The following is an 18366-nucleotide window of genomic DNA, read 5'->3' as shown; positions in this document are numbered from 1 at the left end:
TCTAGAGATATCCCTCCCCAATTTGGAGATAATATTGAGCCTTCAGGGCTGAGAGCTCTTAGTAGTCATGACTGCCAAGGATTCATTCAATTGCCTCTGCGTGTGACTCAAAAGAGTGGCCACCAGCAACGGCAACTAAAATAGCTTTCCTAAAGTCTTGCTTTTGTTTGACATTTGTCTTTCACTTCCTTTTTTATTTTAAAGCGACTTTTGAAAGGGATGAGCCAGTGAAAGAATTTCTTAACAGCCGAATCATCCATGCTGACAACCTTCTTCTGCTTCTTCCCCTTTGGAAGTGCAAGACGGTGAAAGAGTCACAAGATCTCTCAGTTGATGAAGATTTCAATCGCAAAAACAAAAAATAAGTTTAGAAAAAAAGATTCAAAATAGGCAGGCGTTTTAAACTAGGCTAAATGACAAAGCAGAAAACAGACATGTAGGGACTATATTTCCATATTTCTGGGAAAGGAGGGAGGGTGGGAAGAAGGAAGGAAGGAAGAAAGAAAGAAAGAAAATTGAGTGAGGGAGGGAAGAAGGAAGGAAGGCAATGGAAGGAGGGAGGGAAGAAAGGAAGAAAAATGAGGGTGGGAGGGAGGAAGAGAAGGAAAGAAGGAAGGAAATTGGGAGAGGGAGGGAAGGAAGGAAAGAAATTGAGGGAGGGAGGGAAGAAGGAAGGAAAGAAGGTGAGGGAGGGAGGGAAGAAGGAAGGAAAGAAGGTGAGGGAGGGAGGGAAGAAAGGAAGGAAGAAAATTGAGGGAGGGAGGGAGGGAGGGAAAGAAGGAAGAAAATTGGGGGAGGGAGGGAAGGAAGGAGGGAAGGAAGTTGAGGGAGGGAGGGAAGAAGGAAGGAAGGAAATTGAGGGAGGGAAGGAGGAAATCTAGCACCTTAGGACAGGAAGTATGTTTGGAAGATTGAGGCCATATCCATATCTCCAGTGGGGCCACCTGTGAGAAGACAGCCGCCTGCAATCTCACCCGAACGTCTCAAGGTTTCTAAGGCATGGACCAAGCCTTCCATTTCATGCCAGAACATGGAGTCCCGTCCCGTCCCCCGTCCCCCGAGATTGGAACACTCTTTTCCCAACAACAGGGAAAGCAGAGGTGTTGGTCATGCTTTCATTTTTAGGAAACCCCATCCAATGTGTCTGCTCTCCCCCATCCCATTTCCTCCTCCTCCCCTTGAAAACACATCTCTCAGGGCATCATGTCAAAGCCATTTGGGGGAAGGGGGGAGATAGAAGTCAGGCTTCCTTTGTGTGGTGTGTGAGTTGCTCTGCGTTTATCTCTTGGTGAAATGCTCTCGTTTGAGTCTCCAAAGGCCCTTAAGAGCTGTTGTGGCCTCTGCAAATAGAACTGGCGGGCAAGGAAGTCAAGAAATTTGTTTTCTGGATGTTTTCAACACTGCTCAGCCAGCACGCATTAACAGCCTCTAGAGAGGACACAATGCTCAGCTTGTAATGGGTGGGATGTAGATATACATATGTTCATCCGAGGCAAAATGTAGAACAGGCTGTTTCTTTCCCCCACATCTGTGCTGGGTCACCCAACATGTCAGAATAACAGAATCACAGAGTTGGAAGGGACCTTGGAGGTCTTCTAGTCCAACCCTCTGCTTAGGCAGGAGACCCTGTACCCTTTCAGACAAATGGCTATGCGATGTCTTTTTTAAAGCCTCCAATGATGGAGCAGCCACAACTTCTGATGGCAAGCTGTTCCACCAATTGATTCTACTCACTGCTAAGAAGTTTCTCCTTAATTCCAGGTTGCATCTCTCCTTGATTAACAGAATTAAAAGAACAACAGAGTTGGAAGGGGCCTTGTAGGTCATCTAGTCCAACCCCCCACTCAAGCAGGAGACCCCATGTGGAAACTAAAGTATTTACATTCTTTCCTTTAATCAAAGTAGTCCATTTTGCCATTTCAGCCAACCCCATCAGCTTCTGCAACCATTAGTCCATGTTAGGAATCGAACAGTCCCTCCATTTTTGTGCAAATAGTAGTCCTTCTGCTGTCAAGAACTTATCTATCATGATCCTTTATTATCCATCCATCCATCCATCCAACCAACCAACCAACCAACTAACCAACTGATATATTTGAAAACAGAAGAAGGGAGGAATTGCTCTGTAAAGCCATAGCTGGCATCAGAAGTAGAGGTTGCAAATGACATCCAGATACGGTCAGGTGCAGAGGTGCAAAGACAAAGGATGATGACCTTGGCTTTCTAGAAAGAATGTTGTTATGGCTACATAGCATCTAACTCCATACAATCCCCCCTCCCATTTTCCCACAATACAAAATGCATAGCAGAATAATAGAAATTGTGGCAGGCCTGAGATCCAAAAGGAAAGAGGGCTGCAGACCTGACACAGTAAAAGGGGGGAGGTGGCAGAAGCTCTGCCTGTCACTTTGATCTCTCGTGTTGAGAAGACTCCTCAAAACCACATTTGACAGGCGGGTTTGGGAAGAGCAGGCCACGGGGTAAGGTGTGAGCCTGTGACATCCAATTCTGAAAGATGGGATGTCAAGAAGCAAAGTTCTTTGTTCGTGTGAGGAAGTACACCCTGAGGGTTTAAGCTCTTGGGTACCTTTTGCGGAACTGTCTCTGCTTCAGAGGAAGGGAGACAATTCCTCTCCTCTCCGGTCTCGTCTTTCCAAATAAACATCATCATCTATACATCAAGTGTGAAGCTGACTGGGGGGGGCGGTATTTGAAGGATAAGTGGAAGCTTAGGAGTGCAAGCAACGTATTATCTTTAGAACTGAACAAGAGAGAGGGGGAGGGGAGGGGGAAGGAAGGAGGGGGAAGAAGGAGGGAGGGAGGGAGGAAGAAGGAGGAGTGAAGAAGGAGGGAGGGAGGGGGAAGGAAGGAAGGAGAGTGAGAAAGGGAGGGAAGGGAGGAAGAGGGAGAGAAGAGGGAGGAAGGAAGGAGAGGGAGGGAGGGAGGGAAGAAAGGGGGAGGAAAAGGAGGAAGGAAGAAGAGGGAGAGAAGACGGAAGGAAGGAAGAAAGGAGAGGGAGGGAAAAAGAAGGGAGTGAGAAAGAAAGGAAGGGAGGGAAGGAAGGAAGAGAGGGAGGAAAGGAAGGAAGGAAGAAGAGGAAGGGAGGGAGAAAGGAAGGGAGGAAGGGAGGGAGGGGGAAAGGGAGAGAGGGAGGAAAGGAAAGAAGGAAGGAAGAGGAAGAAAGGAAGGGAGGGAAGGGCGTTGTAACTTTGAACAGTCACTTAACTAACTGTTGTAAATCGAGGACTACCTATAATCTTTCACAGCCTTATCCTCCTGGGTTGGTTCAATTTTCTGCCCAAATCTGCCATCTGGTGGCAACATCCCTCCCACCCACACAGAGCCGCTGCCTTCCCCGTCTTAAAAATAATTGTGGAAGAAGAGAGCCCTGAATAATTGAAATGTACAAAATGGCATTTTTTAGTAGAATTGTTTCTGGACCGGTGCCTTCGCCTCCAGACCAAGCTGCCTCTCCCTTCACCACTAAACCAAACAGTGGCTCATCCAGGTCTCTAACTTGGTTGCCAGTCCCCAACTTTGCTCCCCGGGCATTGCAAACGGAGATGGTGTGGTAAAACTCCTTTCTCTGCCCCGATCAGCCGAGGCGTAGAGGCACAAAACCCAAAATAGAATCATTCATATTCAGTACGAATACAACATTTTTAACCCTCTGTAAAGCTGCTGCTTTCTTTTTCTTTTCTTCCTTTCTTTTTGGCTAAACATTTGCCTTTGGCTGAAGAAAGAGAGAGAAGGAGAAACCTTAACCCCCTTTTCTTGCCGGTGTCCATTGGCTGCTTTTGTCAGGATCTCAGCTCTGGGTTCAAGTGGTGAACTGCGCAACAGATCACCTGTCGGAAAACGATGCAGAGCGCAGATCCCTCGGTCCCCTGATTTCTGAGCAGATAGACAAGGTGCCCATGAAAAGGACACATGTGAAAACAATGTGACCTAAAGACAGATTCTTTCAGAGAAAGCTGGGGATTTACAGTCATCGTAAAAGAGTTGGAAGGGTCCTTGGAGGTCATCTAGTCCAACCCCCTGCTCGCCCAGGACACGTAGGCTATTTCTGACAAATGTCTTCCCAGTCTCTTCTTAAAAGCCGGTTATGAAGCCAAAAAGGGTGGCATTTGGGGGAGTCTGTCTCTGAAGTCCTACACCTAAATGATTATTTTCAACATAAAAATATTATATATTTTGTAAGTCCTCGCATCCATGGCGAAGGGACGCAGATCGACCTGAAAATGCTCTTCTGATGCCCTCCAAGCTCACAAAAGAGGGACCTCGTGGCCTTAACAATTATACTGGGTGGGAATAATGAGCACTGGGGAATGCTGGCGTAAGAAACGTATTGGATGCTTTCTGTCTGTCCAGGAGTCCTCCAGCTGTGGGTGATGGAAGGTGTAGTCTATCTAGGTTGGTGGGGAAGATGAGAAAGGGGGAGTCTAGGAAACGCTGGTTTGGGGAGGTAGGTCTGAGCACAGAAAAATATCATAGACCCTTTCCTGGTAAAGAAAAAAGAAAAAGAAGACAAAATGTAAATTCATAGAAAAGACTTTTTGGCACCATGAAAAGTTCAGATTTCTTAGGAGCTGCTGCCATCCTGTGGTATTCTGGTGCATCAAACTCAAGAATATCTCCTCAAACCATGAATTAATTATTGCTAGCTGGTAGTAGCTGGCTTGGAAGTTAAGCAAGGTTAACCCTGGTTAACAGTTGGAGGGGAAACCACCATTCGTCTCCTGAGGGTTGCATATTATTGTTCTGCAACATTAATTAAAGCATATGACTATCCAATTGCAATGTTCTCCTTCAACTCACTTCCAAATTCCTCTATTCACTCTACTTCTAATAGGAGAGGAGAAGGAAGAGATGGAAGGAGGGGAGAGGGGAGAAGAGGACAGGAGGGGAGGAGAGCATGAGGAGATGGGAGAGGAGGGAAGGGGAGGAGAGCATGAGAAGAGATGGGTGAGGAGAGGAGAGGAGAAGAAAGGGGAGGAGAGGAGAGGAGACAAGACCATAGAGGTCTTCAAGTCTGACCCCCTGCTCAATCAGGAGACCCTACACCATTTCAGACAAATGTCCAATCCCTTCTTAAAAACTTCCTGTGTTGGACCAAAGGTGCTTTTTTCAAGAGGCAACTGGACTTTCTGGTTTTTCTTTGGAAGACGTTTCAGAGATGAAGAAGCTTCTTGGATGAGAAGCGAAACATCTTCAAAGAAAAACCAGAAATTTCCAGTTGCCTTGAAAAAGCATCTTTGGGACAACCAGGACCTGGACGACTGAGGTCATGGTCTCCATCGACTTCCAGTAATGGAGCACCCACAACTTCTGGAGGCAGGCTGTTCCACTGGCTAATCATTCTCACTGTCAGGAAATTTCTCCTTAGTTCTAGGTTACTTCTCTCCTTGATGAGTTTCCATCCGTTGCTTCTTGACTTGCCCTCAGGCACTTTGGAGAATAGAATAATAGAATAACAGAAGAACAGAGTTGGAAAGGACCTTGGAGGTCTTCTACTCCAACCCTCTCCACAAGCAGGAGACCCTCTACCCTTTCAGACAATCTCTTCTTAGAAACCTCCAGTGATGGAGCATTCACAACTTCTGGAGACAAGTTGCTTCACTGATTAATTGTTCCAAATGTCAGGAAATTTCTCCTCAGTTCTAGGTTGCTTCTCTCCTTGATTCGTTTCCACCCATTGCTTCTTGTCCTACCTTCAGGGCTTTGGAAATTAGCTTGACTCCCTCTTCTTTAGGGCAACCCCTGACATATTGGAACGCTGCTATCCTGTCTCCCCTGCTCCTTCTTTTCATTAAAATATTATGACAATTATTTATTTGATATTACCTGATATACTTTCCGTCCCTGAAGTATATTGTATAATGGGCTCTGTTGACATAACATAACTGGGCCCAGATTTTACAGAAACAATCAGCTGAAGTTTTAGTCATCTTTAGACGATGGGCGAATTGCCATTTAATAAAGTCTGCAGAATCAAATGAACATCGGAAAAAAACACTGATTACATCACAGATATCCAATAAGAAGCATTGATAAATAGTCATAATTATTATAATTTTGCTATGGGTGATATATATACTGGTCTTGTTGTATTCGGGTCTTTTCCCATGTGGGAAATGACCCAAATACAACAAGACCAGCATACCTACACCCGTGAAAATCTATGAAAACACACACACACACGCACACACACAAATGCACAAACACACGCACACACACACATGTTGCATTAGCCAGGCAACTGAGTTAAATGCCCACCAATGCTAAAGTTTTGCTCGTTTATTATTCTTGCCAAAATCAGGGAGCAGTTCTTGAAGCTTTGATTTGAAATAAATAAATAGGCTACAATTACAATCGACTGTATGGACTTCATTCACCACCAGAGAGCAGAGTGAAACCAGCAACCAAATTTGAAAAGAAAAAAAAAGAAAGAAAGCTTCCCATTTTAGCTACAATAACTAAAAAAAACCCTGCATGTTGATTCGTTAGGACTGTGTTGGGATGACAGCAAGATCAAATAACAGCTAATCCTAATTGTAGCTGCAATTTTCTGGGTTCACAAAGCAAACTCTTGCTATTTCCATCCTTGTTAATATTGTACCAGCAATATGGAGATAGAGGGAAAAGAGAAGGAAATATGAATGATGCTCGCCTTCTCCCCCTCCTCCTCCTCCTCCTCCTCCTCCTCCTCCTCCTCCTCCTCCTCCTCCTCCTCCTCCTCCTCCTCCTCCTCCCATTCTTCTCCACTCTACCAAGCCCATTCCCTTCTACCACTGATGATGTTCCCTAGTTGGGTCTTGGAACGTCTAGAAGAAAACAGCCAAGCTCAGAGAGTACCAAGGACCTCACAGTTCTCTCCTCCCTCCTCCTCCATTTTGTCATAATTTCAGACCTTAAGGATACATTTTAATTTTCTGGTTAAAAATATATTATACCCAAGAACCTGGATATACAGTAAAGTACTGTATGCAATTTGACCATTGCACTGAAGTTAAAGCCAATCGGTGCTTGGGGAGCAGAGGTGTGCCCCGTACCCTAAGTTTCACTCTAAAAGAAAAGTGGCGTATGTGTGTGAAAGAGAGAGAGAGAGAGAGCGCATTAAACACTACTTTGTCTATAATTATTATTCAACAAGCAGTATTCTGATTTAATTCCTGGCATCTCCTGTTAAACGGCTCAGCCAGCAGATGGAAGAAAAAGGAAACAGCCTTTCTGTCCCGTTGAGTGAGACAATCCTAAATTAATTGGACAAACAGTAGCACTTGGTATAAACCAGCTTCCTACGTGCCAGCTGGCATCCAGGATCACCCCTCCATTTCCAGTGGGAAAGACAGACCTCCGAATCTGTAGAACAAGGGTGGAGCAAATGTGGCGGTAAGAGAGGTAGCGTTTGGGGTGGCCTTCAGACCCAGTTAAGCCCTGAGCTCCCCCTTGTTGTGCTCTCTCTGCCCCACACCTTCAACCAACTTGATTGTGTACAGTAAGGACACCAGAGCTCCGTGATGGCAAACCTATGGCACATTTTACCCACCTCGGAAGGACGGAAGGCTGAGTTAACCTTGAGTTGGTCAAGATTGAACTCCTGGCAGTGGGCAGAGTTAGCCTTCAATATTGCATTCTAACCACTGCACCACCAGGAAGGAGAATGAGAAAGGGAATAAGAGGGAAGGAAGGAAGGGCAATAGCAGTTAGACATATACCGCTTCATAATGCTTTACAGCCCTCTCTAAGTGGTTTACAGAGTCAGCCTCTTGGCCCCAATAATCTGGGTCCTCATTTAACCCACCTCGGAAGGACAGAAGGCTGACTCAACCTTGAGCCGCTCAGAATCAAACTGCTGGCAGTGGGCAGAGTTTGCCTGCAATACTGCCTTCTCACCACTGTGCCACCAGGAAGGAGAATGGGAAAGGGAATAACCACTGCATGACCATGGCTCATTCTCATTCTACTTTAGGACATTCATGATCTTTGATGGCACATCGTTTTCCTTGATACAGGATTTCCAACTGTGGCCGACGTAACTCTTGATCTCACTATCATATCTAAAGCAGAACTCAAATCTTGGTTGATGACCTTAGGGTTACCTCCAGAAGAAACCTCCGAACTTTGCCATGAAGCTGTCCTTGTTGAGTTGGCAGGAAAGGAAGCTTGTTAACTCTGTGGAGAGCAATCCTATGGACTCCGCTATCAATCTAATTTGATTGACATGTAGTCAGGAGGAAATAACATTTGGTTGCTATCCCAGCTCTGAGAACCTCTGGATCCAACTTCTGTCCATTTGGGGTGTGTCCTTCCTTTGCACATTTCCCAAAATTGTGTTGTCCACAACCCAAGCTAGTGATTTGGTCCTCCAGAACAGCCGTCACCAACTGCTGGTCCACAAGAAAATGTTGGTGGTCTGCAGAAAAGTTATTTGCATTTTTTTATATTGCACTAACTCGGGGGTCCTCAAACTACGTTCCCTGGGCCAGATACGTGCAATGAATGCTTGTAGTGCTGCAGAGAATCTCCCCCTTCGGGGTCTTTTTGTGTGGGTCGGAGGGGGGGCAGAATTTCCAACTCGGGGTCTGCTTCGGCCTCCTGGTGGGGGGCTTTGGGCGAAGGCTGGAAGGAAGAGCCGCTGGTGGCGAAGAGCCGGAGGGCCTCGTTCCAGTGGGACTGCATCATGGCCTGGAACTGGCTGACCATCTCAGCCCGCTGAGCCTCCAGATGCCAGTACCTGGCCTTGCACTCCCGTAGGTCTTCCCTCTGCTTGGAAAGCCTATGCTCCTAGTCCTCAGTGAGGTGCTTCTGCTGAGCCTCCTTCTCGGTCAGATCCAATTTGAAATGAACCAGCTGTTTTGCCAACTCTTTCTCCTGGTGGCTGCTTAGCTCCAGCAACGGCTTCCGGTTGGGGCCCTAAGGAGCCCGGGCGGGCAAGGAGTGGCTGGGAGGAGAGGGTCGAGTAGAGGCTGGTGAGGTGCCCCTCAATGTGAGTGGCATCAAGTTGGCCACGCCCTCCCAGTCACATGACCACCTAGCCACGCCCACCCAGCCAGTGATTAGGCAAATGATATTAGCGGTCCACAGGATTTAAAATGATGACTTTAGTGTCCCTGAGGTCCGAAAGTTTGGGGACCCTGTTCCAGAAACTCCTTTCCCCTGGTTCACCCGTGACCACACCCAGCAAGAGATGCCTCAAAGTGGCAATTCCCTCAGGGTTTTTGGCAAACATGGTTCCTGTAAATGTTTACAACTCCGTTCATGGATCATCAATAATTCAGCTTAAACAAAATCAGCTTCGGTATCTTTTTCCCAGCCCCCCTCCTCTAAAAGGTTTTTTGGGCTGTTTAGGTCTGTTTTGTTTTGTTTTTTTTTTCCAATGGAAACATTAAAAAGCCCAGGCCTGAGATACTGGGGAGGGGATCTGATTACACTGAGAGATCATTTCCCTCCCTCGTGATCTTAGATGGGCAAATAAAACCCAGCATTTTGCAAAAATGAAAAAAAGAAAATCACACTGAAGCCAAAGCAGCAGCAGCTGAAGGAGAGGAGGAAGTCCAAGGCTTCCACTCCAACTTTGCCAGAAGACCAACTTCTCAAAGCCATGCATTTTTAATGCACGCTGAAAGTCGTAATGGTATTCGGCTCCTAATGTCCATTAATGATCCCTGCATACCACAAAGATGTTTCTAGCCGATACCTTGGAGAATTCTTTCCATCCATCGTTCAACTTTCTCTGAGCTCGCTCGCAGATGAAGGCTGCGATTGAAAGGAGCAGCAGAAGCTTCGGAGGAGAAGGATGGCGCTGGGGTTACGGAAATCGTACTCGGGTAAGGAGGAAAAGAAAGAAAGAATGAAAGAAAGAAAGAAGGAAAGAAAGAAAGAAAGAAAGAAGAGAAAGAAGAGAAAGAAAGAAAGATGGAGGGAGGGAAGGAAGGAAGGAGAAGCAGAAGCAGAAGCAAAGAAGGAGGGAGGGAGGAAAAGGAAAGAAGGAAAGAAAGTGGAGGGAAGGAAGGAAAGGGAGGGAAAAAGGAAGAGAAAGTGGGAGTACTGTTGCAACTTTGAATGGATCACTAAATCAACTGTTGTAAGACGAGAACTACCAATAATCTTGGATAGAAAGAAGGAAGGAAAAAAGGAAGGAAAAAAGGAAAGAAGGAAAGCAGAAGCGGTTTAGAAAGAGGATATCTTGGGGAAAAGCTAGGTAGCTTTTTCTGGGGTCTGCAAATGGAAAGGGAACTTAAAATCCAACGTTTCTCGTAGTCTTCGGAGGGGGGGAGGGGAGATTTATACTGTCTCTTTAGAGCCAGAAACTCCATCAAATAACAATTATTTATTTTATTTAGCGTGTGGCCAAAAAAACCCACGTTAAAAAGCACATCACAATTACATTCTCCGTGAGCAAATATGAGTCTATTTAATCTTATTTTCCAATTTAAAGTCAACGCCTGATGGAGTTGCGTGCAGAAAGTCTTTGGGGCTACGATAATAATACCGTGATGCCAACCAGGAGCTAACAGGATTGCAGCGTTGGGAGGGACCTTGGAGGGCATTTGGTCAGATGGTAAATTTGTTCTCCAATGTAACGAACATGACTTGTTTTGGGTAACGCAGAATTGTGGGGGGGGGGATTCAGGGAACAGCCACATACAACCAAGAATCCTGTTGCAGGACTTGGAATTCTGTTGCATCTCCCAGTTCTAAATGATCCCAAACTTGGAATGGCAGGAATGTTTTGTGGAAAACTGGTAGAGGAAAAGCTCTTTGCTTCTTACCCTGGTTTGTTTGCAGCTATTGTTGCGTGGTTTCGTTAAACTTGACATCCAAAGTAGTGGGGTGGGATTCCTGGCGAAATCAACTGAATTATCCCAAGCCACATCGTGAGGATAGATTTGAAGATTGCAGCGGGAGGGGGGAGCCTATGTGGGTTTGTGAAATCACAGGCTGAACCAACGCCCTGTGACGGGAAGGGTACCAACGCCAATCCTTCCTCAGTATTATTCTTCCCAAAACAAAATTAATAATAATGCTTGCTCATTGTGAACATCAGGGGAATATCATAATGTCTGTCTTTACACACAAATCGGCTCCTTTCCAGATGTTTCTCGTCCCTCAAGCCCGCTTCAAATCTTTATTTATTTTTTAAAAAGAAAAATTGGGATCAAACTGGAAAGCTGGAGCCCAACGGTGCGGCTAAAGCAGCTTTACGCTAGGTGCCAAAGTCACATTAACAGCGTTGGAAGGGACCTTATAGGTCATCTAGTCCAACCCCCCCACTCAAGCAGGAGACCCTACACCATTTCGGACAAACGGTAGTCCAGTCTGCCATGACTGGCATGAAAGTAGAAAAGCAACATAGAGATTGGGAGCTGTTTGGGGTGTTTTGTTCTGGGCATGCGATGATTGACGTATCAGGAGAGGAAAACTCCATGGCTCCAAAAGCCACGTGTTCCCTTGACCACGATACATATAGGTGAGAAATCGTGGCTTTTGCAGAGCCTGGGTGTTGCTGATGTCTAGTTTGATGTTCAACCTCTTCTCTGGAGTTTAGGAGAAACAGTGAGGACAATGACCAGTGGAACAGCTTGCCACCAGAAGGTGTGTATTCTCCATCACTGGAGGTTTAGAAGAAGAGTCTAGACAGTCACTTAAAAGGAACATGGTGGCTCAGTGGCTAAGAAGCTGAGCTTGTTGATCAGAAAGGTTGCCAGTTCAAATCCCTAGCACCGCGTAACAGAGTGAGCTCCCGTTCCTTGTCCCAGCTTTTGCCAATCTAGCAGTTGGAAAGCAGGTAAAAAATGCAAGTAGAAAAACAGGAATCACCTTTGGTGGGAAGGTAACAGCGTTCCATGCACCTTCGGCATTGAGTCATGCCGGCCACATGACCACGCTGTCTTCGGTCAGCACTGGCTCTTCGGCTTTGAAACGGAGATGAGCTCCACCCCCTAGAGTCTGGAATGAGTAGCACATACATATGAAGGGAACCGTTACCTTTATCTTAGACAGTCACTTGTCTGAAATATTATAAGTTCTCCTGCTTGAGCAGAGGGCTGGACTAGAAGACCTCCGTGGTCCCTTCCAGCTCATTCATTCTATTGTTCTATTAAGGTTGGAAGAAAAATTTCTGAAGGAGAATTTTAAATTCGAAACCAGACGGGTCCGGTGATCTGTACGCATTAAACAGACTAGGGGGGGGGGGCTTGTAGACCACAGAATTGTACATTTGTCCTTGGAATTACCTCCTGGTGCTCCATCCAATCCCTAATCAGGTCTGCTCAGCTCTTTGAGATGAGCCAAAAATAGGAGAAAAGAAGAAAAGACGGTTTGGCGGCCTTTTTTTGTTGGATGTCAAACCAAATTTTCCCTCTTTTTGTCGGTCTGGGCTTCCAACAATTTTCAACAAGAAGCTCTATTGTGGGCAGGGAGACTCGGCATTGGAGTAGTAGCTGCATTTTGAACTTGGAAACAATTTCTCTTTTTTCCCCAAAAAAGAACATCTTGGAGAGAAACACAAGGCCTCCCTTTCAAAGTGCTCCCAAATGTCTTTTTTCCCCCAAAAAAAGAAGGCTCATCGAGGCCACGGCTCAAAAAGGCTGGATGGAAATCCACCTACTTTTGATCCTGTCCCAAATCTGCAAGAAACTTTTTTGGGGGGTATATATTTTTTTTTGCCATGACCCAGAATTTGGTACATATTTTAGCGGCCTCCATTGTGTTCCCTCCTGCATTTGGCTCCAAATAATTGTGGTCTTAATTCTTAGCGGGGGAAAGGTTTTGTTTGGTGTTCTGTTGCCAGGTGGAATTGACTGCTTTAGGCGGCATGTAAGCGTTTTCTGCTGCCTAGAAACTTTTATGGGTATTCTCTTTGCTGTGGGGGTTGTGGGGGTTGCTCGGAAGGAGATGTGTCGGGTGATCTGTTCTCATGAAACAGGCCGTGGTGGCTTGTAAACCATGAATTAAATGCATGTAGCGGCACCAACGATTGTGATTTATCAGTAGTATGGTTGGAGAGCTCGTTTCCATAAATAGGAGGATAATATGATTGTGAAGTCTTTGGTGCTCTCTAAGTTTGGACATTGCATTACCCAACTAGGTAACATCATCAGTGCTAGGAGGGAGAGGGGTTTACAGGGCGGAAGAGGATGAGGGGGAAGAGGAGGACGAGGACAACGACGATGGCAAAGACTGTGGGATGCTTTCTGAGATTGGCTGTTTTCTTGCAGGCATTTTATTACCCACCTAGGTAACATCATCCAGTTGACTAATGAAACGTCTGCAAGAAAACGATCAAGCTCAGAGAGCACCAAGGGCCCCATAGTTCAACCTTCAACTACAATTATTCTCTTCTATGGGTACAATAGGGACGCAGTGGCTCAGTGGCAAAGATGCTGAGCTTGTCAATCTGAAAGGTCGGCAGCTTGGCGGTTCGGATCCCTAGCACCACATAACAGAGTGAGCTCCTGTTACTTGTCCCAGCTTCTGCCAACCTAGCAGTTCGAAAGCAGGTAAAAATGCAAGTAGAAAAATAGGGACCACCTTTGGTGGGAAGGGAACAGCGTTCCGTGTGCCTTCATTGTTGTGTCATGCGGGCCACAGGACCACGGAGACGTCTTCGGACAGCACTGGCTCTTGGGCTTTGAAACGGAGATGAGCACCGCCCCCTAGAGTCAGGAACGACTAGCACATATGTGCAAGGGGAACCTTTACATTTATGGGTATAATGTGACTTTGGCTTGTATAACAAGATAGAAGCCAAAGGGGCAACTAACTAGAAGGATTCTAGTTTTGCCTGATTTTGGACATGCCTCTCATATATGTCACGTAGAGCTGTTTTAGAAAGAAACCAGAATGGTGGAAGATGCGTTAACTAAGGGAGTCACAACTGGTAGGGTTGCCATCCTCAAAAATGTGGAGGATTGTCCCGCAAATGAAGCAGCAAACTGGATCATTGTTGTAAGCTTCCGTGGCTAATATCTGTTGGCTATTGTTGAGTTTCAGGGTTTAATGATGGTTTGAGCCATGGTGGTGCAGTGGTTAGAATGCAGCATTGCAGGCTAATTCTGCTGACTGCCCACTGCCAGCAGTTCGATCCTGATCAGCTCAAGGTTGACTCAGCCTTCCATCCTGACGAGGTCAATAAAATGAAGAGCCAGATTGTGAGGGGGGGGCAATAGGTTGACTCTGTAAACCGCTTAGAGAGGGCTGGAAAGCACTGGGAGGGAGGGAGGGAGGGAGGGAGGGAGGGAGGGAGGGAGGAAGCAAGGAAGCTTCCATGGCTGGTAATTGTTGGCTACTGTTGAGTTTCAGGGTTTAATGATGGTGAGAGCGATGGTGGTGCAGTAGTTAGAATGCCATATTGCAGGCTAATTCTGCCCACTGCCAAGAGTTCAATCCTCACCAACTCAAGATTGACTCTTCCAACCTTCCAAGGTTGGTGAAATGAGGACCCAGATTGTCGGGGACAATATGCTGACTCTGTTAGCTGCTTAGAGAGGGCTGGAAAATACTGTGAAGGCAGCATATAAGTCTAAGCGCTCGTGCTATTGCTATTAGCGACTATGTTCTCTAGACAGCAGCTATCCACCATTGTTGCTGGTGCAGCAGAAGGAAATCTGCTCTCGAGTCCACAGTTCCAAAGCCCTGAAGCTCAACCCTGCCCAAAAGGAGTCTTTGTTGTGCTAGAGAAGAGGTAGGCATTGCATGGCCTTCTGTTGCATTTTTCATCAGGGATGTGTTCTTGCAAGAGGCAGGCAGATGGCTACATTTCCAGAGTCCCAAGTCCTGTAAAATTGTCGAATCCACAGCTGAATTCCCATCTGCTGTACAGAGCCTCGCCAGCTGAAATACAACAATACCCTGAAACTCACAGAGGTGTTAGCACCTTCTCAATGCAGGATGCAGGAACCGGTAGAATTGGGCTCCCTTTGCTGGGTGGACAACATTCTCTTGCGTTGATACGATTTAGATTCCTGCTTTCAGAGGACAATTGGACTCAAACGTATGAAGAACGGTTGCAGGGTTTGGGTTTGGCCAGCCTAGAGGAAAGAAGGAGTAGACAAGGGATATGATAGCAGCCTTCCAGTATTTGAGGGGCTGCCCCAAAGAAGAAGGGGTCAACTTATTTCCCAAAGCACCTGTAGGCAAGACAAGAAACAATGGATGGAAACTCATCAAGGAGAGAAGCAACCTGGAATTGAGGAGAAACTTCCTAACAGTGAGGACAATTAACCGGTGGAACAGAAGTTGCCTTCAGAGGTTGTGGATGCTCTCCATCCCTGGAGATTTTTAAGTCACTTGTCTGAAACAGTACAGGGTCTCCTGCTTGAGCAAGTGGCTGAACTAGAAGACCTCCAAGGTTCCTTCCAGCTCTATTCTGATTCTGGATTGTAGGGCAATGTTGGATGACCATATGATTCCCAATGGCTTTGGAGACATGACATGACAAGGGATGTAGACCTTGTCTACATGAGGACGATCTTTCAGATCATAGAAGTGAGTAGGAGGTGGAACAGGCTGTCTTTGAAAAAGATGGGCCATCATTCACTCATGTTTTTCAAAAATGAGAGGAGAAGATGGGTGGACAACTAACTAGCAACAGCTTTTCTGCAGTTTATAGTCTAGGGTAGGTAGGTGACTCGTGGACTCCAGTCTCGGAATCCCTCAGCCAGCCATGCTAGCTGGGGAATTTTGGGAGTTGAAGTCCACAACTCTTAAAGTTGTGAAGGTTGGACATTCCTGATCTAGGCCACCGATGAATTCCCTCCCACTTCTACAAAGTCAACCATCCAAGGTTGGATTGGTGGATGGCACAGAACGCCGATGTCTCCTATAGAGAATAGTTCATCTGTGAGATGCCACGCATATTGCTAACATGGCCACAGAAAAAACCCTCACGTGGATGGGGATGAGAATCAGGACTTGCTAATGGTTGAGAACCTTGGAAGATCTCTTGCAAGCCCAACTGGGAATGTCGCCATTGACCATCAAAGATGCAGTTGTTGCATGTGGATTGTTGGTTGAGGAGAACTCCAGAACCAAGAGATGGATGCCCAGCAGGATGTTTCCAGAAACAAAGCAGGAAGGGGATACCTGGTCATCAGAGACTTCATAATCTGGTTTCATCAAAGATCACAGGGGTCACCAATGGCTATTCGGGCCTCAGAACCCCTGGGAAAGCAGAAGTCCCCCTTTTCATGGAGGAGGAGGAGCTGATTGGGGGTTGCATGCATACCAAGCCCAGGTGCTCAGGGCAACTTTTTCCCATCTTCAGTGGCTTTTCGTACTAGTATTCTCCAAATCACCTCCTGCTCCGGATTTTTCCCAAGCACAGTAGGAGGCCAGTAACTCCCGTCCTTCCTCTAGCTCTGGGATCTTACTCCAGCTTCTCTCCCACCCCTCTCTCCCTCTTCCCCTCCCCCTCCTACCGGCGTTTGCCTGTGGCTTCTCGCGGCCGAGGGATCACCTAGCCTCGCCATACCCGGGGTTTCAAAGCCGTCCCGATCAAACCACGTTAGTTTGGGCGCCGGGCTCGATTTGGCGACTGACTTTCTTTATTTGCCCCCCTTGCTCTTTTTTTCGGGGGTATCTCTTGGGCAAAAGGAGGACCCCGAGGGTGCCTCTGCCCAGAGGAGGGGGACAGCCCTTCGGACCGTGCGCTCCCTCTCCTCCTCCTCCTCCTCCCTGCGCACCGAGCCCAGCTTCTGCATTCATGCCAGAGAGGGGAGGAGGGAGCAGAGTCGCCCGGGGCTTTTGCCGCGTCGCTTCCTCCTCCTCTTCCTCCTCCTCCTCCTCCTCCCTTCGCCGCCGCGCAGCGCCTGGAGGAGAGCGCAGCCTCGGTCGCTCGGCGCTGCTGTTGCTACTGCTGCTGTCGAAGGAAAATCCCGACCGACCGCCCGTTGGCTCGCTTGTCGCCTCCTTCTCCTCCTCCTCCTCCTCCGCCTCTCCCGTTGCAGAGCGCGCTCTCGCCTTCCCCAAAAGACGCCAAAGCCTCGCTCCGTCCGGCAGCTTTCGGGAGATGCTGCGGCGAAGGCTGCCCCGCTGAGCAGGACTCTCAACCAAGCTGTCCTCCCGCGGTGGAGAACACCCCCAGCCTCCTTAGGAGCCGTTCTCCGGAGTAGGGACGCCAAGGCGCGTGTCGGGAGCCCACCCGGAGCCCCTTCTCCGGGCCGCGGGGTCTTCTTAACAGGTTGTCTGCTCGCCGGACAGAGAGGGGAGCAAGGAAGAGCCGATTCAGCCGGGGACAGGCGCCGAGGCTGCGCCAGGGCGCCAGGGCGCCTTTGGAGCCGTCCGGGGACCTGTTGGGTGTCCCGCTCCGGTTTCGCTGAAGGAAAAACGAACTTGGCGTCCCGGGATCGAAGTTGCGGGAGCTTCTTGCGTTGCAGCGGCCGGGGCACCGCCTTTGGGAAGGGGGAGCAACCTTCCCTCCCTTCCCGTCCCTCCGTCGCCCAAGGGCGCACGCCTTTCCCTTCTCCGCCGCCAGCCTCTCTCGGCGGGCACCCCGGGAGCGGGGGGAGACGGCCTAGTCCGCCGTCCCGTCGCTTCCTCTTCCCAGATTCCGAGGGGCAGCGAGAGCAGCATGCTGGGGGCCTCCCCCGCAGGCAGCGCCCGCAGCCCCCCTAAGTGACCCTCCAGGGTGGCGGCTATGGCGGCAGCCATCGCCAGCTCCCTGATCCGCCAGAAGAGACAAGCGAGGGAGCGGGAGAAGTCCAACGCCTGCAAATGTGTCAACAGCCCCAGCAAGACCAAGACCAGCTGCGCCGACAAGAAGAAGCTCAGCGTCTTCTCCCGAGTCAAGCTTTTTGGCTCCAAGAAGAGGCGGAGAAGGAAACCAGGTGAGGGGATGCGCCTGGACCCAGCCTGGGGGCGGGGGGGGTGCTGAGAGGCAGTGTGGAGGCTGCAGCGGGGGTCGCCGGCGGGACTGTTGCTTCCCTGGAGTGGTGGACATCATGGGTCTTGTCCTCCTCCACTCCTGTCCTCCTCCACTCCCAAGCTTTGGCCAGGTGGGTCAATGGGAAATGCTGCAGTCTCCCAAGCCTTGAGATGAGTTCTCCTGATCCAAAGAAGCCCCGCTGCATTTTAATTGGGGGGGGGGTGCCTTGAGCCTTGAAGTCTGAGGGTACATGCCAAGAAAGCCACCAGCAAATCTTGAGGGAAAGCAACTCCCCCTGGGGGTCTTAGGAACCTAGTTCTTGGAGAATGCTGGGGCAGCAGTTCCTTGGGTGGAAGTCTCTTCCGCCAAGAGATCTTTCCTTTCAATGGTGAATGAGGCAAGGTTAGGGTCAATTCTCAACTGCAGGAGCAAGAGAGGAGGTGGGACCTTCCGTGGTATCTCCAGATCACTTCTCAGTTGGAGAAACCAGAGGTTGA

At 48.2% G+C, this 18366-nt stretch overlaps 1 protein-coding gene across 6 annotated transcripts in view; it reads left to right on the top strand.

Moving 5' to 3' along the window:
• The window catches only part of FGF13 (fibroblast growth factor 13), a 101635-nt gene that overhangs the window by 57887 nt on the left and 25382 nt on the right, over positions 1-18366 (top strand). Inside the window, exon 1 of one of the 6 annotated variants that reach the window (XM_081963834.1) lies at positions 9785-9830. The exons of 4 other annotated variants lie outside the window; for them this stretch is intronic. In XM_081963834.1, coding sequence (XP_081819960.1) covers positions 9800-9830 — 31 coding nt within the window. In that variant the 5' untranslated portion in view covers positions 9785-9799. Of the gene's footprint in view, positions 1-9784; positions 9831-16818; positions 17832-18366 lie in introns of those variants that run through there. One more of the 6 variants, XM_081963830.1, reaches the window with a different exon arrangement.

The sequence above is a fragment of the Natrix helvetica genome, assembly GCF_964273705.1.
Source record: "Natrix helvetica genome assembly, chromosome: 11".
NCBI lineage: Eukaryota > Metazoa > Chordata > Lepidosauria > Squamata > Natricidae > Natrix > Natrix helvetica.
Note: the sequence above shows the minus strand (reverse complement) of the source record. Positions and strands in the feature narration are given on the sequence as shown.